The following is a 22,336-nucleotide window of genomic DNA, read 5'->3' on the forward strand; positions in this document are numbered from 1 at the left end:
AAGGATTGCAGAGCAGTGACCATAACTGACCTCTCTCTGCTATTCGTGGCCCCGTTCACCTTCCTGCCATTCACTCCTGCACCTGTACCTTTGGAATTTGCTCTCAATTAAATTTCAGAGGCTTGCATATCATCTGCGAATGCTTTTCGAAGTCTGTGTAAAATTGACTCGTTTTTCCTTCCTCTGCTAGCATATTTTTAGACTTCTGTGCTCTGTGTTCTTCATTCAAATAAATCTCAATGTTTTTAGGGCATGTAGCAGAGTTTGCAACACACCTTTGACTGTCAGGACAGAGATGTTGTTCCTCTGGGTGTTGTGCTTTTATCCCTCCTGTAATTTGTATCTACGTTTTTATGCAGACTGCACAGAATTGCAAAAATGATGGCTGTTGTTTCAAGTCCTCTTTTGGACTGAAGGAGCTGACGTGTGGCATGAGCATTGAACTTAAATGATTTATGTCATGAAAAGCAAGCATCTGGTGTTCATTTTAGTGTTCTAATCCCTCCCTTTTTTCTTCTTGCCCCTTTTAGGTTTTATCCTGCTTAGTGCAGATAGCCTCCGTACGCAGATCCCTCTTCAACAATGCAGAACGAGCAAAGTTTCTATCTCACCTTGTTGATGGAGTTAAACGAATACTGGAAAACCCACAGGTGAGTGTTTTGGATGCAGTCAGTGGGATTCTCTGCTTCCTCTGCATCAAGTTTCTTCACCAAAAATACTTCCTAATGCACATCCCAGCTGTGGCACTGGGAGAAGGCTGCAACAGCTTGCTGCTCTTTTCCTTTCTCTACTGTTCCACCATAAATCCGTGCCCCTTCCTGTTGCTGTTTCTAAATTCTTCTCCTTTTTTTCTCCTCTCAGAGTTTGTCAGACCCAAATAACTACCATGAGTTCTGCCGATTGCTGGCACGATTGAAAAGCAATTACCAGCTGGGAGAGCTGGTGAAGGTGGAGAACTACCCCGAGGTCATCCGGCTCATCGCCAACTTCACCGTGACCAGCCTACAGGTACACAATCCTCTGCCCTCAGCGGGTGTTTATTCCCCCTGCTGTCTCTTAAAACAAAATGATAACCCTTTTGTCAATTCTTAGCCCCTTATTTTGCAGAAGATTTGTCGATTTTTGTTTGTTTTAACCAAAAAAAGCCCTGCGGTATCTGTGACAGAATCCTGCAGTGTAGCATTGATTATACTGTGCATTCCTACTGAATGGAACAAGAACAGTGTGTGGGGGAAGGCAGGGTTGCTATGCCTCTAGAGTCTTTCCATGCCCTAGCAGGGGGAAAAAAAATCACAACTTGTTTAAAAAAACGGCTTATTTTTAGAATTAAGTATCGCTTCACTGTTAAAATGCAGTTGCCAGCATCACTAGTAATAGGAATATCATGCCATGTTCCCACTGAGGTTTCCAGTAGTGTATAACTTGTAACCACACCACTGCACAGAATATGGCTAAAAAATGTTATAGCTTATGTAAATGTTAAAATTTGACAAAGTCAGTGTCTGGATAATGCTTTTAAAGCATACATTTTGTCTGGGGAGCTGTCTGCAGCATGAGTTCAGCAGTATTTTGGGACCAAAGACTTTTGGCTCAGCCCTGCAGCATCCTTCACTCCTTACTGATTGCCCTTTGAACTAAGGTGCTGAAATTCATTGTTAAAATTGGCAGCCGCATCCCTAAAGCTTTTAGATGATGCCCTGTACGTGCTGTGTAAGTCAAAGCAATGTGCATAAAATAGCCAAGTCACAAGTGGCTGATTTCCTTTCTTTTTTCTTTCTGTTGCTCTCGGTAGCACTGGGAGTTTGCTCCCAACAGCGTTCACTATCTCCTGAGCTTGTGGCAGCGGCTGGCAGCGTCGGTGCCCTACGTGAAAGCCACAGAGCCTCACATGCTGGAAACATACACACCAGAAGTCACAAAAGCATACATCACATCCAGACTGGAATCTGTGCACATCATATTGAGGTAAGGGAAGCAGAGAGATGGCAGCGCTTCTGCTGCAGGCGCCAGAACCTGGTGCAGAAGGCTCCAGCCTGTTCTGCTCTGAGTTGTCTTTCCAAAATGGATGTGACTGCAGGAAGTTTAGTGAGTCACTGAGGGGTTTTTCAGGGAGACTTACCTAGATTGCATATTCTCTGTCTTACACAAAAGAAAATGTGTGCTTTTTTTACAGCTTTCTTTTTTTCCTTAGACCTTAGTCAGTCGAAAATGGTTGAGATTGATCCGAGTGGTTTCGGAGATGGGCGGAATTCATCTCACCCAGTGTTATACAGCTGCAGCATGCCATTTACACTCTGAATTGCCATCGTAACAGAGAGGAATAAGTATGCAAAATGATTCACTTAATTCCTAGGTATCTGCTGCAGGATGGCATAAATTAGACCTAAAAGTACCTCTTTTTTTTCCTCCTTTGAGTGTAAAGGAAGCCTGGAGGACTCTGCTGCAGTGCCTGTATTTGTGTGGGATGAGTTCCACCTTGTGTTTGTGTGTATTTGATGAAAACAAGTGGTCAAGTATAGAAAAATAATCTGTGAGTGCCTCTTTCAAGGGAAGACAGATCGACTTAGCCCTTTTTAGCTGTCTAACAATGCATGGGTGGAACAGCAGGTTTATTTAGTTTTGGTGATCACAGTAGCATTTAGTATTGAGGTTAATGTATTTAGAGGAAAAGGAAACTAAAGCATTGAGATGGAAAGCTTTGTTATATAAAGACAGCCAGACAGAGAACTTGCTCTTGGCTCTGCACATTCTGTTCAAAGATCTGGATAAACATAACGATGTAAGGAGAGCTTACTCATCCCAGCTCCTGATGGCCCTTCCACCTGAACCACGCATGTTTTTCTGATTTATGGCTCCGGTAATGGTCAGATTATTACATCAGCCTGTAGCTCTCCATCACGACAAACGCTAGGGGCAGAGACTTTCCTCATTGGAATTGCTGTGTGCCTCAGAAAAACATCTCCAGCCAGACAGAAACAAGCTTATGTTACGGGCTAGGCCGTCTTGGCGTTTTAATTCCTTTTCTAATCTTCTTTCTTGCTGCACAGGGATGGGTTGGAGGATCCCCTGGATGACACCGGCCTTGTCCAGCAGCAGCTGGATCAGCTCTCCACCATCGGCCGGTGTGAGTACGAGAAAACCTGCGCTCTGCTCGTGCAGCTCTTCGACCAGTCGGCCCAATCCTACCAGGAACTGCTGCAGAGCGCCACCGCCAGCCCCATGGATGTTGCTGTACAAGAAGGTGAGCTCGTTTGGGGAGCAACGACCTGCAAGCTTGCAGTGGGTTGCCCGTCCTCCACAGTACTGCTCCAGAAGCCTGCGTTCCTAGTGAACACCGTACAACGGGGAGCCAGATCTTGCAGGTGTTCCCCTGGGGAGGTGCTTTATGGTGCTGAGTGTCCTTGGCTGGGGACAGACACTCCCAACACACACAGCACCGCTGGCTGAAGCTGTTGTTGCTGTCCTGCAGCTGACTGCACAACTCCTGGGGGAAATTATTGAGTCATCTCCTTGACCAGTCTCTCAGATGAGTTAGGAGGATGTTGCCCAATCTACAGGTTGTCCACAACCACCTGCCCAACCTGATTTTGGCTGAGAGAGGGTGTGGGGTGCTCATCTGAACCTCCCCACTGCTTACACAGCAAAAAACCTCCAGCTGGTGGTCGATAATGAATAACTGGGAGCCGGATTTTCAGCTGGTGCCAGTGTCTGAAGGAGAGTGTCTGTCTGCAGCGCTGGGTGGGCTCTGCATGCAGGTTTTGTACTTGCACACCTCTTTGGTTTAGGAATTTTACAGAAGCAGTTCCTTCGGAGCTCAGGTACAGCTGTGTTACGCCCCTTCTCTAATAACCTAGCTGGCTTATCCTTCCTTGCAGGAATTGGGCACATCAGCAATAGTGTCTGAGCTAACACAGTGCAATATTGTGTGGGCAAAACGCCGTGTGACGTTGACTTCTCCATCAGCCACGTGTTTGGTGAAAGAATAACGCTGCCTGCTGGCATCTCCACGGGTTTAAATGCACAGAATGCACTTTTGCAAGAAAAGTGGCTTTCTGCAGTGGAATGGCTTTAGATAATGAAAATCCTGCAGGCAGACCTGGCGTTCTTGTTCCTTTTCTAGTAAAGCCGTGCCTCCTCTCCACCAAGTGGAGAGTGATTTCGGTGGCACGAAAGCAGAAAGATACTCCTTGGGAATCCCATCTTTGCCAAACTGAACTGCAAATCTCCCCAGCTTCCTCCTTGTACTGTGTGACGTGCTTGGTTCTGATTTCCTCTGTTGGTTTCAGGGCGCCTGACGTGGCTCGTCTATATTATCGGGGCAGTGATTGGTGGTAGGGTCTCGTTCGCCAGCACGGATGAGCAGGATGCGATGGATGGCGAGTTGGTTTGTCGGTAGGGATACTGACTGTTTTCTAGCTGCACCACTCTTGAAGTCGAAGAATTGCTATCGTGAAGCTGCCACCATGCTCTTCCCCTCTTTTCACTGAAAAGAATGCAGAATTGGCCATCCTGAGAGAAGACATTGTGGCTCTAGCCAGCGCTACCACAAATTTCTGCTGTAGCTTGACTAAATTGGGAAGTCTGGGTTGTAAGAAAGACCATGAGAGGGGAAGAGCATGGAAAAGGAATTTATACTGGGCTTAAATGCATGCATTGGAGTAGAATTAAATGCACGATGGTTCTTTTCTGGGGTGGGGGGGAGTCTTTCTCCTCGTTAGTAATCCAAAATGGGCTTTGTCCTAAAATATATCCCAAATATTACAGTTTTTCTATAGCTGTTAAAATTTGATGCTGTCTTCTAACACCTGATGGATTTGGGGGATTGTAAATCCTTTGCAGTGCAAGCCTTATTAGGTGGATGTGGGAACATGTAGCTTACTGTGCATGAACTACCTTGAGTCACACCGAATGCCTCTTAGTCCAGAACCTGATTGCTGTGCTCTGGAAGCTAGGGTAGAAGGAGAAGCTAACCTGTGAAAGTAAGGGAGTTGGCCTGTTGGTGAGCCCTGGCTAACAAATAACATCCAGCACTGGCTTCCCAAGTAGCTGATGAGTTATTGAGGGGGAAATAGTGAAATCTTGTATGTATTTCAGTAACAATTCGTGCCAGTAAATATGATAGATATTCAGAGAAATCTGTTTATATTGTATTTCTGTCAAAAAAAAAGGAATGCACCCTACTCAGCGTTTTGTTGTCAGTTTTGTCAGCTATTGCCCCAAAACAGTGCAGAAAGTAAAAATCACACAGCCTGGAAGCACCACCGTGTGCCAGAAGCCCCTTGCTCTCCCTGTGGCCAGCAGCAGTGACATCTGATTTTTTCCCTCCCCTCTCCAGGGTGCTGCAGCTGATGAACCTCACGGACTCGCGGCTGGCACAGGCTGGGAACGAGAAGCTGGAGCTTGCCATGCTCAGCTTCTTTGAGCAGTTCCGCAAGATCTATATTGGAGATCAGGTGCAGAAGTCTTCCAAGGTAAATTCCCTCTGTGTCTTCACGCCAGGTGCAGCAATAACCCCACTTATTTTAAAAAATGAAAGCAGGTGGCATTACTTGTTTCCTTTTCTTGATGGCTGAAATATTTGCGACTTGTCTGCTCTGTTTCCTAGGTGTTTGTCCAGTGTTATTGCAAACCCCGAGCTGTCTTTGTGCTCTGTATGCCTGAGGAAGGAGCCAGTGATTATGGCAGTAGCCTAGAACCTGAGATTTGGGTTCGGTTTTACCTACTTGGTTCCTTCTGTGACTTCAAACGAGTCCTTTAAACCCACGTACACGGGAAAGTCACTTGATACATAAACACTTGAGGAGCCCAAACCTTTCCATTTGAGCCTTGTTTCCTCAGCTCTGAAGTGAAGATAAATACCCATATTTGTAATTATGGGGTAGTTGTAAACGTGCTGGACTCTGAATGCCTTTTTGCATCTTCAGAGATGCAGAATGCTTCAAAAATGATGTAAAGAATGGGAACGTCCATGTGGCAGAAATTGGTTCTCTTCCCTTCCAGTAGCCTGTGGACTTTTTTCACCCCCAGAGACTCCAGAGCAGCGGTGTGACAAGGGGATTAGACTTCCAGACAAACTCAGTAAGGTGCCGCATGCAGCTGTGGGAGGAGGAGCACAGTTGCATCTCCTTTCCCTAGGAAAATCAAGTGCCCAGCTTCTGGAAAAAGTGTTAGAAGCTGCTGTGACCAGTGATACGGGTAGTGACCTTCTTAAAAAGAGGCAGCAGTGATCAGGGCAGGTGTTCACCAGCTCACGAGCATCTCTGTGCTTTGTTTTGCTTCGGATGGGAAAGCCCCGAGTTTACACCTTCCCAGGGCTGGGAGCTGCAATTTGAGGCCGAGTGAAAATCAAATAATCCTCGATCATTACTTGTGTTGTTGGCAGCTTATAAATTGGTGTTGTTTTTCTCTCCAGCTGTACCGCCGTCTCTCAGAGGTGCTGGGGCTGAATGATGAGACCATGGTCCTGAGCGTCTTCATAGGGAAAATGTAAGTGTTCCTGCTTGCAGGCACCAGAGCTTCCAGGGTTTATCTGAAGGTGTTACCAGGAAAACTGGAAGATGAGGGAGTGTTGTTGAGTCTGAAGCTTGTAACGTCTGGCTGCTCGCCAGAATTACAGGCTGTGCTCAGGGGCTTAAATCACGCGCAGCCTCCGGGATTGATTTATCCATCGTGGATCTAGCCTGGGCTTTGGAGACACAAAAATAAGCCGCACACCAGGATAAAGGATTCTTTTTCCAGTGCCTGCTTAGTAAAACCAGAGGCAGAGAGGGGACAGCCTCAAGTACTCGTGCCCTGTTCATTTGACTGTTGCCAATCACCAGCCACGAAAGCTCTCTGGGGAGGGGACTGCTCCTTTCAAAGGTTTTCCATGCAAATTGTGCTGGTCAGTACCAGAGTAGCACAAGTCCTTTTCCCTTAAATTCTTTGTAAAATTCTCAAATTCTGCTGGACACCCTATTCGGCCTGCTCCTTGGCAGCTCTCCTCTGGACCGAACCCATCAATTGGCTTTTTGTCATGCCTTTGGCAGCCTCCACCAGCATTTCGAACCACTTCACCAGCTCCAGGGCTGAATAAATCCCAGTGCCGTGTGCCTGGAGATGTGCAGCCTCTGCCCCCCCCCCTTAATTTCTGTAGCATCGCCCCCTCTTTTACCCTCACGGGGCTTTGCCTACCCTCGCGCATCCGCAAGGGGTGAAGTGGCTCTCCTGGAAGAAGCAAGGGCTACTAGAATTCTGCAGCTGACAGTGGATGGTGCAGGTGCAGAATTGCATACGTCTGCATGTAGTCACTGCCGCAGAATTCTCTTACCCTTGCTGCAGAAACCAGCCCTGGAGTGCCACAGAATTCCAAGGGCCTGGGTATGGGCCAGTGTAGCTTGGGACCCAAGTAGTGAAGATTATCTGAAGGATAATTTTCTAGTCAACCAAATGTAAGTACAGTGATTTTATACCAATATTTTGTGGCTTGTGATGTCTGTGGTTTCGGTGGAGGGTGGAGCTGATGATGTTGGGTGACTTTTTGCCTGGAAGAATCCGCCGCACAGCAAAAGGGGAAGCCGAGCAAACCCCTCTGACCCCTCCTTGTTCTCTTCCGTAGCATCACCAACCTGAAGTACTGGGGTCGGTGCGAGCCTATCACCTCCAAGACACTGCAGCTGCTCAATGACCTCTCCATTGGATATCCTTTTGGGAAGAGCTCTGGGTGTGCAGGACGCTTGCAGCACGAGGGAAGAGCAACCCAGGTGCTCAGGAGCACTCTGCACCTAACAGATTCCTGAACCCCTTCACCTTTTGGGTAGCGAGAAGGTAACAGAGTGCAAGTGCTTGGTCAGTGCCTTATTTAGGTGCTGTGTTACAGTGGATGGCTCTAGTACTGTAGGATTTTTTACTGTGGATCACAATTGCTTTGTAGCTCACCATCCATAGCATTAATTTGCTCACAGTCATAGCCTACCCTTCTTATTCTTCTTGCCAGAATAAATGAAAACAGTCACTGCACGCCTCTGCAGCCTGGTAAGAGCTGCTCTTGAAACACATGGAAGAGAACCTAGAACATATTAATAGAATAGAGATAAGTTCCCTTCCAGTTTTGCCCCAGAAAGTGCTCTGCAAGCCTTGCGAGAGGTTTTCTGCTGACTCTGTTGCTTCCTTAACGCCGCCTGTACATACAGCAGTGTTAGAAAGCTGGTGAAGCTGAGCGCCGTGCAGTTCATGCTGAACAATCACACGGTAAGTCCTTTCTCCTTCTGCTTCTTGTCTCACAGAGAACTACATCAGCCTTCTTGCAGCTTAGGTAATCCCCTAATTTTAACACCTGCACACCCTTTTGAAGTTGACCTGTCTCCCAGATGCTTTCATACACCCATGGAAGCCTCTAGAAAATGGGATCTCTGTCCCATCTCTCTTTGTTCAAAGCCTGCCCTTCAATTTTGAGAGGTGGTAATTTTGTGGTACCTTTCATCCCAGAAGGGTTAATGTGGGGCTCTCTTTGCTCTCACCAAAAGACAGCCATCTCCAGAGGGAAATGTGGGAGGCAGATGATATGGCTGCACATGCAGGTAGAGAGTTGATGCTGTTTATGAGAGCAGTGATGCTGTTTATGAAATTTAAAGCAAATTTTAATGCCCAACTTTCAGTCCAAAAGCCCTGATTTGGAGGGAGTGCCGTCACTCACAGCAGTGAGGATGACAGCAGCCTTGTTCCGTGGTCACTGCTAGCACGGTGCTCCCTGTGCGGATCTGGAACAGTGACTTGAAACCAAAACCATCAGAAGGTGTGATCAGAAGCAAGCAGCAGAGCCCATCAGATTTAGGACTCGCCTCTAGGAGCATGTGGTCACTGACTGCTCTGATGCTGTGGTGATAGGGCTCCTGCAACCACATCCAGAAGGTTTGGGTGGACTGGTTGGGCGAGGCACTGGATTCCTTCATCTGGGGGACGTTTTACTGGCACAGTCCCATGTCCTGGTCCAGAAACTGCCCTGGGGCTGCCTCTTCCCGTGGGGATTGTCGGCAGGGTAACCAGGGATCTGTCTGCAGAAGCTGATTTCCAGCAGCTGTAGCACCTGGAGGGTCCACAGGAGTAAGAGGGACAGATGGTTTCTCTGATCTGGAGGGAAAGCAAGGCTTCCTTGCTCACTGGGTCCTGGGAAATTCCGTGGGCAGCCGGTGCGGTGCATGTTGCCCTCTGGTGGCACCTGCTCCGAGACAACCCACAATTTGGTTGTCCCTGCACGGAATGGGGATTAGACAGGAGAATCAGTCACTGACCCAGCCCCTAATGCAGGAGCCTGTTCGAGCAAGTGGTTCCCCTTTAACCTGTGTCCTCTCTTCTGTTTGCAGAGTGAGCACTTTTCCTTCCTGGGCATTAACAATCAGTCTAACCTGACTGACATGAGATGTCGGACTACGTTCTACACTGCACTTGGGCGTCTTCTCATGGTGGATTTAGGTACTTTTTAGGTTTTTTTCCTGAGATCCAGAGCAAAGTGACGACTTTGTGGTTTGGGTGTTGCAAGTTGGATGTTGGAGGTGATAAATAACCTGTCTGGAAGCGTGGTCTCCTCGCCTCCAGCTGCGTGGGTGACCAGTGTTTGAGTGTCTCAGCACAGGCAGATCTGCAGGGACGTGCAGTCTATTTCCTCCTGATTTCTTTTTTATTTCAGGGGAAGATGAAGATCAGTACGAGCAATTCATGCTTCCCCTAACGGCTGCCTTTGAGACCGTGGCACAAATGTTCAGCACAAATACTTTCAATGAACAAGAGGCAAAAGTAAGTTGGACAAGTAGATGGCTGGAGTGATGGGCAGCAGCGGTGTTCCCTGTATTCCTTGGGATCTAGTTCATAATTTAAGCTGTGAGGCTTCTCAGCCAGCTGGGAATGAAATACCCCAGTGCTGTCACTCTGCTGGCTCAGCTTAAAGAGGGTTTCTGGCACTGAAGGGGAAGAACTGTCGAATTTGGGATCAGCAGCCACCACATAAACCTCGTGTTGCTGCTGGGATGGGAGGAAGGGCCGTGGCCATGGGCTGGTGGAGCCGGGGAGGGAAAGATCCATTCGTGTGTCATGTTTTAACGTGTCGCTTCTTTTGCAACGCAGAGAACTTTGGTTGGTTTGGTGAGAGACCTGAGGGGAATAGCCTTTGCCTTCAATGCCAAGACCAGCTTCATGATGCTCTTTGAGTGGATGTATCCTTCCGTTCGTTGCCTGTGAACTTGAGCCACCTTGTCCTTTGGGGTGGGGGGAGCTCCGTCTGAATGCATCCAAATGCTCCGTGTTCCCTGCTAAATCCTGGCTGCGGTGGGAAAAGAGGAATCTTCACTTTTCTAGTACACGGTGTCCTGTCTGTGAGCCCCAAAATAGCTTTGACTTTGTTTGTCTGCAACCAAGTCAACGTAGAAATCCGCTCAGAGCTGAATCTTTGGGGTTTTCCAAGTGGCCCTGAAGAGATTTGACTTGTAACACCCAGTGGTTTTTCGTGGGATACGCGCAGCTCAGCAGCAACAAAAGTTTTGCTCGCTAAAGCCAACAGTGGTTGGTGTCTTTGTCTTCTTGATGAGAGCATCGCTGCTTAAAGAGCATGGAATCTGGACTCCAGATTTCTCTTTAGCTGGTGAAGGTCAGCTGTCTGCCGCACTGACAGATTTTGTGCATCTCCCCTTTTGTCCACAACCCTTTTGGTTTGGTTTGTCCTAGTAGAAGTGCAATTCCTTCAGTGAACCTAAGATTTGTCCCTGCTAAAGCAGACCCTGGCAAGCAGCATCAGCTCTGCCTCGTGTTGTTAACCAGCTGCTTTGCAAGGCTTGGATGCAGCGCCCAAAACATGCCTTTTGGTTAAAGTTGTGACCTTTCTTCTTCAAACAAAGCACCGAAATTCCTTCCTTAGCTCTCCCCTTGCAGCTACCCATCCTACATGCCGATTCTGCAGCGGGCGATTGAGCTCTGGTACCACGACCCAGCCTGCACGACGCCCGTCCTCAAACTGATGGCTGAGCTGGTGCACAACAGGTACGAGCCCCCGGGCTGGCAGGGATTCGTGTCTGCTTCAGCCACTGCGTGGGTGTCGATGCCCAGTTGTGTGCTCCCTGCTCCCATCTATTTATGCTCTGCAGGCTGCCAAGGGTGGGAGGTGGCAAAGCTGGCGTTGTTTCAGCTGGGAGGAAAATCTGATAGCTCCCAGATAACACTTGTGTCACTCAGTGAGACCAGGAGACGAGGTCAGGAAGAATTCTGAATTTCTTTAGCATTTGTTTCCAGGGATTGGAGCCATAAGATGGAAGCAGGCGAGTTGGGTTAATTTTTAAAACCTGCCTTTATAATCAGACGAGTGCTGCTCTGTCTGGCAACCAGCTGACCACTTCTGCTTTAGACCATGAGCTCTTTCTGCCAGCAGAGAGGTACTCTGACGCTAGTCAGATCATTCAGAGGCTGTCTAATCTGGCAGTGGAAGGTTGCCAAGACGTTGCTTCGGCCCGCAGCCAGCTGAACACAGCCCTATAGGAAGGGACCATTGTTACAGCCAAGTGGAAAGGACACGAGGTTCAGGCGCAGCCGTTTCAGGGTTGCTGAGAAGCTGTGCTGTCAGAGTGTTTACCCCAGCTGAATGGCATCTTTGCAGCAGGAGCAACCTTCCTGGAATACACTCATTTATTCCGAAGGTGAAGCGGACAGCTCGCTGCACATCAGTTTTCAGATCTATTCACTGCAGGGGAAGAAATGCCAAGCTCTGAACTCTTGCTCGGGTTATGAATAGGAGCCAGTCAGCCTGCCCCACAATGCTGGCTTCCAAGCTGCTCGCTGTGTTTGTGTGCAGTAGCCTAGTGACCATTGCCAAGCCAGGATTTCCAGCCTCAGACTTGTAATATCCCTCATGGCCGTGACGTAGAGGCCCTTTCTTCTGCGACAGCAGAGCTCATCTGTCCCTGAGAAGGTTGTGCCCTGCCTGGTGGTGGGAAGGAGCAGCAGTGCTCCACCAGAGCGGGGTGTTTGGGGAGCTGGGGAGGAGGCACAGAGCAGCACCTGGAGGTCCTGGTGCGTGGGCTTTGTTTTCCTCCATGAGTTTGTTAGAGATCTGATTTATTTTCTGCCTTCCCGTTAGGTCCCAACGGCTGCAGTTTGATGTGTCCTCACCAAACGGCATCCTGCTCTTCCGAGAAACAAGTAAAATGATAACTACGTATGGTGAGTGCCCAGCAGGTGGGATGGAATGCACTTGACCCCTCTGCTCGCTTGGGGAGTGAGGGCTGGGCTCTTGCCAGCTCGGAGAATGACCCTGGGCTGGCAGGCAGTGCCAAATCACTTGCTGAGTGCATGCTCAGAGCCAGGGAGATGCTTCTGCATGAAGTCCTCGGGTAGGCAGGCAGTCAGAACCACCAGGGTGTTTGCCACGCTCCTCCAACAAGGAGGAAAATGACAACAATGAGCAGGAAACCCAGCTGAGCCCCGCGGGAGCCTGCGGGGTGACACGGGCAGACCTGCAAAGCAAGTGGAGAGCAGTCCTGGCGTGCATCCTGTTTCCACAGCAAAACTCCACGCAGATGTTTTCCCTGATTCCTAGTAGAGCTTTTAACTTGTAACGGGGTCCTTAACTGCTGCCTGGGAAATAATAGGTCTTTGGTGCTTGTGGCTGACTCCTCAGTCACTCCTTAGGGCTCTCCCTTTGTGTCTTTCCTGCCCCCCTGAGGGAGAAGGGGTTCGGATGTGGTTGCTGAAATACTGAGTCCGCTTCTGTGCTCGTGCAGGAAATCGTATCCTAACGCTTGGGGAGGTCCCAAAGGATCAAGTCTACGCCTTGAAGCTCAAGGGGATTTCCATCTGCTTCTCTATGCTGAAGGCTGCACTGAGCGGGAGCTACGTCAACTTCGGGGTCTTCCGCCTGTACGGGGACGATGCACTGGACAACGCCTTGCAAACCTTTATCAAGCTTCTGCTCTCCATCCCGCACAGCGACCTCCTGGTAAGCCCACACCTGTGATCAGCAGCGTAAACACGGCTAGGAAAGGCAGGGTTGGGAGATTAGATGGTAAAGGAAAACTTAATCACAGAGACAAATGAGCTCGTGCCACCTCCTGGAACCCCAGCAGCAGGGCCCACGTGGAGGCTGCAAGCCCAGCACCCAGGGGTGTTCCTCTCTCCAGTAGGGCACGCTCCAAGTCTCAGCAAAGCAGTTACCAAAAATAACTGCTTCTCTACCTGCAAAATGTTTCCTGCGAGTGAAGGATTGCTCTTCCCTGTGTTGCCTGTGGGCAGAGATCTCGGTGCAACCTGCTTAATGAAGATCTCTACCTCGTGTGCAGTAATCCATTTCACAGCAGAACTTTGAGGCCCTCTCAGCACCATCCTGGTCCTCAAAATATTGAGGAGAGAGGGCAGCATGCTCCTCCCAACTCTTTACTCGTCTCATAGCAGGATCTGAAAGCTGCTGCTGCCTCTGTGACTGCATTCAGCACCTTCTTAATCCAATGTGCTGGTAGCCAAACCATTGCTCTTTAGACACTCAGCTCGTGGGCAGCTCAAATGAAAATCTTGAGACAGGGGCTGCCAGGAGAGCCCCCCGATCTGGGGGTTGCTGCAGGAAGAATCAGCAGCACAGCCTGCTGAGCCCAGCACCGTGCCTGCCTATTTGTAGGTGATCTGGCAGGCTGCAGCAGACACCTGGAGAGCTTTTCCTATCTCTGCATCTCCAGCACTGGCAGTAGGCAGTGTGAACACTCTCTGTAGGTGAGGGAAGCAGCGGGGAAAGATGTTCTGATAGAGCAGTGTTGGGAACCTGCTGGGCCGTTGTTGCCGGAGCCTGTTTGGAAAGGTGGGAGACACAGGGGGGAAAAATGTGTTGGCTCACAAGTTATTCTGTGCGAGAGGTTTGTTTGTTCTCCTTCCAGGAGATCCGGTAAGCAGTTTTCCTTAACGAGTGGGTTGGGTAGGCGCTGCAGAAAGGAGCTGATGGTTACAGGCTAGGCAAGAGGCCTCACGCCTTTCTCTCTTTCTCTGCAGGATTATCCCAAACTCAGCCAGTCCTACTATTCCTTGCTGGAAGTTCTCACCCAGGACCACATGAACTTTATTGCCAGTCTGGAGCCTCATGTAATCATGTATATTCTCTCTTCCATTTCAGAAGGCCTCACTGCACTAGGTAACTCCCCCTGCTCTCTGGTACGCTCGTAGGGCTTTGATTTGCAATGATTTGGGTTGCTTCAAGTGCCTGGTGTTTCAGATAACAGATGAGATAAATGTTGTGAATGGGTTTGAGAAGGATTTTCACCCCTGTTGAAGCTAGAAAGAGGGGATGTGTCAGTGAGGAGTCGCTGATCATTTTAGGATCAGGTGGCTCTTGGTGTGCCTAGTCCCTAAAAGGACCCAGATAAGTGGTGGTGTTTCCCTGAGCAAGGTAAACGCTGGCGACGTCCCACTATCTCCATCTTCCCTCTTCCTGCAGACACCATGGTTTGCACAGGCTGCTGCTCCTGTTTGGACCACATCGTCACCTATCTCTTCAAGCAGCTGTCTCGCAGCACCAAGAAGAGGACCACACCTCTGACCCAGGAGAGCGACCGGTTCCTGCACATCATGCAGCAGCACCCAGAGATGATTCAGCAGGTAAAGACCGAAGGCGGAGGGGAGAGCCTTGTTGTGGCACGGCACGGTGAACTCCCTGATAAGCCCCGAGTTGTCTCAGCGTGATGTAACACGGGGGCTGCGTGCTCCCTGCTCCAGACCTCCGGGCTTTTCCTGAGGAGCAAGGAGAGGTGCAGCACTAGCCAGAAAATCCTACACACTCATCATCTGGTTCAAAGCCACGTTTCAGGGCTGTGGTTCTCCCTGTGCAAGGACACCATTTCAGCAGCCAAAACTGAGCTTTTGTCTGTCTGTAAAGACAGAAATGTAGTTACAGGTGGTGCTGGCAGCCTGTGGAAAGGATCCAGGCAGCATCCAGCCAGCCACAGAGCATGCAGCCTGCCGCTGCTGTACAACACGAGTTGTTTAAACACCTTGGAACATTTCAGGGGTACACGTGCGCTCGGAGCAGAGCAGGCACCACAGGGTCCCCGTGTTTAACCAGGCTGTGCTTAGACTTCAGCATACAGGAGCAAATCTGTGCTGCAGCTCTCACGTTGGGAGCAGGGGAAGGTTAGTTTTTCCACCTGCTGGAGCGTGTGCTGCCTTGGCACTGCTCAGTCCTGAATTCAGAAAGGCCTCTGCAGGGTGAGTTTGGTAGTGGAGTTGTACAAGCTGGCAGCACATCTGCCATCTGCCTCTATCTGCACGCCTCTGAGAGGCTCAGAGCTTGCTGGGTTTTGTCTTTTTTTTGGTCAGGAGCACGTGCGATGGCAGAGGATCTGTAGGGAGCTGAGAGGTTCTGCTTGCTTAGATCAGTCTCAGCTCAGCGTATGCCTCCACGCACCCTGTAGCTGAGGCACCTCCGTGTGCCACTTGCTGATGCCAGAAGCTGCTGCTCGCACAGATTTGCTTCTGCAGCTCCAGAGGGCCCTGCGTTGGGATCTGAACATCCACACCTCGCAGCAGAACGCTTTTATCTGCCTCCTGCTGCCTCTCAGCAGTGCTGCTCGCTGCCTTTCTGACAGCAGTAGCCGAGCTCGCTCGCTGCTACTTGTCAAAGTGTCAGCTCCACTCCCACCTGAAAGCAGGGAGCATTGTTAGTATTGCTCCATCCTCGCTGGGAGATCAAATGCGAAGTAAAGCAGGCTCTTTTGGGGCCAGAAGCTGGCGTTTTCCGAGGATAAAAGAGAAACTGCATCTCCCAAAGCAACCAGGTTAGATGTTGGCTTCAATTCCTGTTGTTGCCTTAATGAGGCCACGGAAGGGATCACAGACACCCGAGCGTGGATTCAGGGAGCTTCTCGGGGCACCGGAGCGTGTGCTCGCATGCTCTCGGTGCATTTAAGCTCTTGCTGTTGCCCCGTTGAAGTTGAAGATGAGACAATCTTCCCCTGGCTGCCCTGGGGCAGGGTAGGTTGTGTCAGGAATAAAATATCTTGGCACCTCTCACCACCTCCATGTGCCTTCAGTGCAGAGTTCTCCAGCAGCTGGGGGGGCTCCTCCTCGTGTCCCCTGCTGCTGGGAGTACCGCAGCACTGAGGCTCCTGCAGGAGATGACACTGGAAGCGTTAAACAAGCACCAGCTCTGCTTTGTATGTGCTTGGCTTTTAAATTCGGTGCCTGAGAGTCCTTGCCATCGCTGTTGGGCTTTGTGGTTGGGATCAGAAGCCAGCCGTGTGTGATGCCAGGAGGTTTTCTTCCTGCAGAAAGCAAGCCGTGGGGGTGAACCCGTGCTCTGAGCACACGTTTTGTGTCCTGGTGAGGCCAGAGCTGCTTCTAAGCCTCCTTTTCCCTCTTACAGATGCTGTCGACAGTGCTGAATATCATCATCTTTGAGGACTGCAGGAACCAGTGGTCAATGTCTCGGCCTCTGCTCGGCTTGATACTGCTCAACGAGAAGGTAAACGTCCCCAGCTCCCCGTGCAGATGGAGGGCTCTTGGGGCCTGAACGATGCTTTGGGCTGAGCAGAGCAGCACCGTGGGCAGGGCAGGGAAATCAGGACTGGGGAGAGGGAGAGGGGAGGGTGTGCAGCCCTTCCCTGAGCAGCTCTAATGAATCCCATTAAGTTTGGGTTTTTAAGGGCACCAGGAGCTGTAGCACGTTTCCTCCCTCTTTCCTGCTGTGTCCTAAAGCCAAGCTGGCTGTTCTTCTAGAAGTTAACCCGGCCTTCTCATGTCTCCTGCAGTATTTCTCTGACTTGAGGAACAGCATCGTGAACAGCCAGCCTCCGGAGAAACAGCAGGCGATGCACCTCTGCTTCGAGAACCTCATGGAAGGCATCGAACGCAACCTCCTGACCAAGAACAGGGACAGGTCAGTGCGCACCAAACCCGCGGGGCTGTGCTCAGCCCGTAGCTTAATGCAAAAAATGTAGCTGGGGGTGTCCAGCCCACCTCGTGGCAGCCTCCCGGGGAGCAAAAACCCCCTGAGGAGCGGGCGACCTCGTGCTCTAACGCGCTGCCCTGCTGCCTCTCCCTCAGGTTTACCCAAAACCTGTCGGCGTTCCGGCGAGAGGTGAACGACTCCATGAAGAATTCCACCTACGGAGTCAACAGCAACGACATGATGAGCTGACGGCTCCCAGCTCCACCTGTACAGAGCAGCATCTCTTTGGCCTGGCCCAGAGGGGTTCCCGTTTCCGATGGAAAGAAAAGGAGGGCGTTTCGAATCCCTGCTCTTCCCCAGGGCTGGACTGCGGCGCTCGCTTTGGCCGTACTCCACGTCCCGAGGGAGGAGGGAACAGGAGGGGTGGTTGAGCTCACCGGGGCAGGGTGCTTCTGTTTCCGTGGGAGGGGGTGGAAGGGCAAAAAGCCAGGTGCAAGAATCCAGCGTCTCCCTACCCGAACGTCTGCGTGGAACGCCAGCGCTCTGCTGCAGCCTGCCTTGTATAAACATGTACATTTTTTCATAACATTTTGAACAAGGTTTATATTGACTCAGTTTAAAAAAAAAAAACAAAACAAAAAAACGGAAAAAAAAAAAAAAGGAGTAAAAAAAAAAAAAAAAAAGTGTGATTGAAATTTTTACAGAGTCCTGGTGCACCGGTGCTGGCGTGAGGGTTGTGTATGCGAGTGAGGAAAGCGTGTCCTGCAGGCCTGAAGCTTTACTGGGCGAGGGGTGGGTGTGTGAAAGTGCAGAGATATATTTAGTGACAAGCGTAGAGAGAAGCAAAAAAAAGAAAAAAAAGAAAAAAAAATTGAAAAAAAAAAACACAAAAGAAAAACCAACAAAAAAAAAAAAGACGACAAAAAAAAAAAAGGCATTGTAAAATTCCAAATGTATATTTTTTCTTATTCAGCCCCTCGAAATCACGACTTCCTGTTACCGTCTTGCCCTTGTTATTAGGAACTCGAAGCCATGCCGCGTGATCTTCTCCATTCGTGCTTGCTCGTGGGTGTCTCTCCCGTCCCCCCCCCGGTGTAGCAGTGCCCCCCGTGTCCCCTCCTCACCCCGCTGCCTCCCGGGCCCTCGCCTCCCCTCCGGGCGAGCCCCGGGGCTGGCACCACGCGCTCCCCGGACCCCGTTCCTTTTATTTTTCCCCCCATTTCACTCAAGCAGGAGGCACAGGAGGAATTGAGGGGCCGAGGGCGAGCTTCGTGCCCCCAGCGTGGGTTCTCAGCCGGGGCACGGGGGCTGCTGCCCGGGGTTCTTAATAACAAGGTTTGCCTAGCATGAAGTATTTAACACCCCCCCCAAAACCCACCTCCCGATTTCCCTCCCCTTTCAAATGATTCCATTTTTTTTTTTGTTTTTCTAAGTCACCCTGATAAATGTTTTTGGGTATTAAAATTTACTGACAGAGGAAAGCTGATGGGGGAGGGAACCTGTTTGCCTTGTACTTTTTTCCACTATTGTTGCTGCTAGTCGTGTGCATTCTCTTGCTCAGCTCTACCCACAGACGCTCAGTCCTTAGGGTTTCAGTTTCTCTCCCCAGACACCACCTAACTCTTAATTCCTCCCCCCCCTCCCCCCCGAGCCCCCTTTATTTTTATTTTTAATTTTTTTTTTTTTGTTCTTTCCTCTGGCGATTGTGTGTTGGGTCCTTTTTTTCGCGTGAGCAGATTGCTGGTTGACTTGTAAGGGTGTTTGCTGCATACAGTGTAAGCATTGTGACTGCAAATAAACTTCAATGGTTTCTACTGAGCTGGGCTGGCCTCTGCTTGGGAGAGGGGCCCCGTGATTTATTGGGGTTTGGTGGGCATTTCTTGGGGTTTGGTGGGCATTTCTTGGGGATCGGAGGGCATTTATCAGGATTTCATGGGCATTTATTGGGGTTTCATGGCCATTTATCGGGGTTTGATGGGCATTTCTTGGGATTTTGAGGGCATTTATTGGGGTTTCATGGGTATTTAATGGGGTTTCATGAGCATTTATTGGGGTTTGGTGGGACCTTATTGGGGTTTGATAGGCATTTATCAGGGTTTGGTGGGCATTTATTGGGGTTTCATGGGCATTTATTGGGGTTTAATGGGCGTTTATTGGGGTTTAGTGGGCATTTCTTGGGGTTTTGAGGGCATTTATTGGGGTTTCATGGGTATTTAATGGGGTTTCATGAGCATTTATCGGGGTTTGGTGGGACTTTATCAGGCTTTGATGGCATTTCTTGGGGTTTAGTGGGCATTTCTTGGGGTTTTGAGGGCATTTATTGGGGTTTCATGGGTATTTATCAGGGTTTGATGAGCATTTATCGGGGTTTCGTGGGCATTTATTGGGGTTTGGAGGGCATTTATCGGGGTTTGGTGGGACTTTATCAGGGTTTGATGGTATTCATTGGGGTTTCATGGGCGTTTATCGGGGTTTCATGGGTATTTATTGGGGTTTGATGGCGTTTATCATGGTTTCATGGGCATTTATCAGGTCACAAAGCCCCTTAGAGTCAAGCTGGTAGCTCACACCCAAATCCTAAACCTCCAGCAGCAGTGCTGGAGCCTGCTGCCACCACAGCAGTAAAACCGAAGTGGATTCAGCAACAGCCCCTAAACCTTTAGGTCTTAGACCTCCTGCCACCATCACCAGGTCGGGCGCATCCAACACCCGCAGCACGAGGAGAGGGCTTTGAAAACATTTTATTTACAGCTAAATAAAACATTTTATTTATTGCAAGCAGAGGCTGAGCTCCGAGGCACTGCAGCAGGAGGGACGGGATGCCCTGCGCTGTCCTGCCTCCTCCTGCCCCTGTCCCATGGGGGGAAAAAAAAGGGGGGCAGCAGCCCCTGGGCTGACCCCACTGGGGCACGAAGCGGAGCCGAATTCGTCCTCACGCCCTCGCTGGCTCCTTGGCGCTGTTGTAGACGGCGTTGTTGCAGCCCTCTCGGTTCCGAGCTATTTCGATGGCAAAAAACTGGATTCTGGTGGCTGGGAAAAGAGAAAAAAAAAGGGGCTCGGAGCAGATCTGGGGGGCTCGGAGCAGGTCTGGGGGCGCAGCCTCGCCTCTCCCGACCCCGTTACCACCCCGCAGGGCACAGCACGGAGTCCGGGGGGATTTTGGGGTTAAAAACAAGCGGATAAGGAGGTTTTGGGACTCACCAAATATCGTGTTCTCCTCCGTGTAGCCCTTGCTGCAGTCCAGGCGCAGCAAGGTGCCGTAGTTGAAGTCCTCCACCACCCCCTCGAAGCGCAGGCAGAAGGGGCGCCACTTCTGGGGATGGGATTTTGGGGGAAATTTGGGGGGGTGCCAGGACCCCAACCCCGTAATTCCAACCCCCCCCAGTGCCCACCTCCTTGGCCGGCTCCGATTTGAGCTCCTCGGGGTCGAGGACGTCGATTTTGAGGTCTCCGAAGGTTTTCCTGAAGTCGCCGTAGATCTGCTCGTCCGCCTTGGTCAGCTTCAGGAATTTGGGGTCCACCGAGGAGATGAGCTGTGGGGTGACAGGGGGGGGGGGTTCAGGGCCGTGCCCCCCTCCCCAAAACACCCCTCGTAGAGCTGGTTTTGGGGGGGTTTTATTGCAGGGGGGGGTCCCCAAAAAGCCCCCTCCCCAACTTACGTTGAAGTAGACCTCGGCGTGCTGGTAGGCCCGCATGGCCCACATCAGCTCCACGTTGGGCTGCGGGCAGAGGGGGTCTCAGGGGTCTTTGGGGACCCCCCCCCTGGCACCAGGAACCCCTCCTGAGTCCCAAGACCCCCCCCACAACACCAATACCTCCCCCTTAGTACTGAGACCCACCCCCAAGCACCAAGTTATGCCCCTTCCTGATACCAAGACCCCCACACACAGAATCAAGACCCCCCCACAATACCAGTACCCCCTCCCCAGTACCGAGACCCCCCCTCCTGGTACCCAGACCCCCCCCCTTAGAACCCAGCCCCCCCCATTGCCCCCCAAAGCACCAAGTTATGCCCCCTCCTGCTACCAAGACCCCCCCCCACAATACCAACACCCCCCTCCAAAATACCCAGACCCCCCCCCTCAGTACCAAGACCTCCCCATTCCCCCCCCCCCACACCAACCCCCCCACCCCACCTCCAGACCCCCCCCAGTACCAAGACCCCCCCCCAACACGCCCTCTCCCTACTAACCCCCCATTACACCCCCCCAGTCCCACCCCCACCCCAATATCCCCCCACCCCAATACCCCCCCAGGCCCCAACCCCCCCCAATACCCCCCCATTACCCCCCCATTACCCCCCCTCCCACCCCCCCCACCCCCAAATACCCCCCCCCCCAAAAAAAAATAAAAATCCCCCTGCCACCCCCTCGCCCCCTGGTCCCCCCCCCATGTCCCAAACCCCCCCAAAATTCCCGGTGCCCCCCCCCGTGCCCCCCCCTCACATCATTGCCGTAAGCCTCCGCCGGCAGGGTCAGGGCGTGAGCGGCCGCCGCGGCCTCCCCGGGGCCCTGTGGGGGCAAAAAGCGGCTTCAGAGCCCCCCCCACACACCGGGACCGGACCCCCCCCAAGTCCGGACCCCCCCCCCAGGACCCCCCCCAGGCCCCCACCAGCGCCGCCGCCATCGCGCGGCCACGGCGGAAACGGGGCCGCGGCCCCGCCCCCCCCCCAAAAGGGCCGCGTCCGGGGCGGGGGAACGGGGACGGGACGGGGGAGGGACAGGGGATGGGGTTTGGGGACAGAAAGGGGGGTTTGGGGTCAGAAAATGGGGTTTGGGGACAAGGGGTGGGGACAGGGACAGGATATGGGACATAGGGACAGGGGATGGGATCAGGGGACAGGGGATGGGGTTTGGGGACAGGGGGTGGGATATGGGGACAAGGGACAGGGAATGGGGTTTGGGGACAAGGGATGGGGCCTGGGGACAGGGGACGGGACATGGGACAGGAGATGGGGACAGGGGTTGGGTTTGGGGGACAAGGGATGGGAACAGGGACAGGGGATGGGGTTTGGGGACAGGGGATGGGTTTTGGGGACAAATGATGAGTTTTGGGGTCAGGGAATGGGGTCTGGGGACAGGGAATGGGGTATAGGCACAGGGGATGTGACATGGGGACAGGGTTTGGGGACAGGGGATGGGGACAAGGGACAGGATGGAGACAGAATATGGGACATGGGGACAAGGAATGGGGTTTGGGGACAAGGGATGGGACATGGGGATAGGGGATGGGGTCTGGGGACAGTGGACAGGGACAGGATATGGGACATAGGGACAGGGGACAAGGGATGGGTTTTGGGGACAGGGACAGGGGATGGGGTTTGGGGACAAAGGACAGGGTCTGGGGACAGGGGACAGAATTTGGGGACAAGGAACAAGGGATGGGGACAGGGGATAGGATATAGGGACAGGGAATGGGATTTGGGGACAGGGAATGGGACATGGGGACAGGGTT

General features: G+C 51.5%; 2 protein-coding genes across 3 annotated transcripts in view; one reads left to right on the forward strand and one right to left on the reverse strand.

Annotated features, from left to right (window-relative positions):
* XPO7 (exportin 7) overlaps nt 1-18,700 on the forward strand; it is a 42,378-nt gene extending 23,678 nt beyond the window's left edge. For both annotated transcript variants that reach the window (XM_038166910.2, XM_038166909.2), the window contains exons 9-28: nt 531-650; nt 862-1,008; nt 1,793-1,965; nt 3,048-3,241; nt 4,287-4,392; nt 5,336-5,471; nt 6,413-6,486; nt 7,598-7,678; nt 8,166-8,229; nt 9,342-9,450; nt 9,665-9,771; nt 10,099-10,187; nt 10,900-11,007; nt 12,098-12,180; nt 12,741-12,955; nt 13,993-14,131; nt 14,435-14,595; nt 16,358-16,456; nt 16,743-16,870; nt 17,038-18,700. In XM_038166910.2, coding sequence (XP_038022838.1) covers nt 531-650; nt 862-1,008; nt 1,793-1,965; nt 3,048-3,241; nt 4,287-4,392; nt 5,336-5,471; nt 6,413-6,486; nt 7,598-7,678; nt 8,166-8,229; nt 9,342-9,450; nt 9,665-9,771; nt 10,099-10,187; nt 10,900-11,007; nt 12,098-12,180; nt 12,741-12,955; nt 13,993-14,131; nt 14,435-14,595; nt 16,358-16,456; nt 16,743-16,870; nt 17,038-17,131 — 2,427 coding nt within the window. In that variant the 3' untranslated portion in view covers nt 17,132-18,700. The remainder of the gene's footprint in view (nt 1-530; nt 651-861; nt 1,009-1,792; nt 1,966-3,047; nt 3,242-4,286; nt 4,393-5,335; nt 5,472-6,412; nt 6,487-7,597; nt 7,679-8,165; nt 8,230-9,341; nt 9,451-9,664; nt 9,772-10,098; nt 10,188-10,899; nt 11,008-12,097; nt 12,181-12,740; nt 12,956-13,992; nt 14,132-14,434; nt 14,596-16,357; nt 16,457-16,742; nt 16,871-17,037) is intronic.
* Nucleotides 18,701-19,607: 907 nt separating this feature from the next.
* On the reverse strand, nt 19,608-21,592 carry PBDC1 (polysaccharide biosynthesis domain containing 1). The gene is made up of 6 exons (XM_038166955.2): nt 21,494-21,592; nt 21,328-21,393; nt 20,542-20,601; nt 20,275-20,415; nt 20,084-20,195; nt 19,608-19,912 (listed from the first exon to the last, which is right to left on the reverse strand). The coding sequence occupies exons 1-6, from the start codon at nt 21,506-21,508 to the stop codon at nt 19,815-19,817; spliced, it is 492 nt and encodes a 163-aa protein (XP_038022883.1). The 5' UTR covers nt 21,509-21,592; the 3' UTR covers nt 19,608-19,814.
* Nucleotides 21,593-22,336: the final 744 nt, after the last annotated feature.

Source organism: Anas platyrhynchos, chromosome 23 (assembly GCF_047663525.1).
Source record: "Anas platyrhynchos isolate ZD024472 breed Pekin duck chromosome 23, IASCAAS_PekinDuck_T2T, whole genome shotgun sequence".
NCBI classification, from domain to species: Eukaryota; Metazoa; Chordata; class Aves; order Anseriformes; family Anatidae; genus Anas; species Anas platyrhynchos.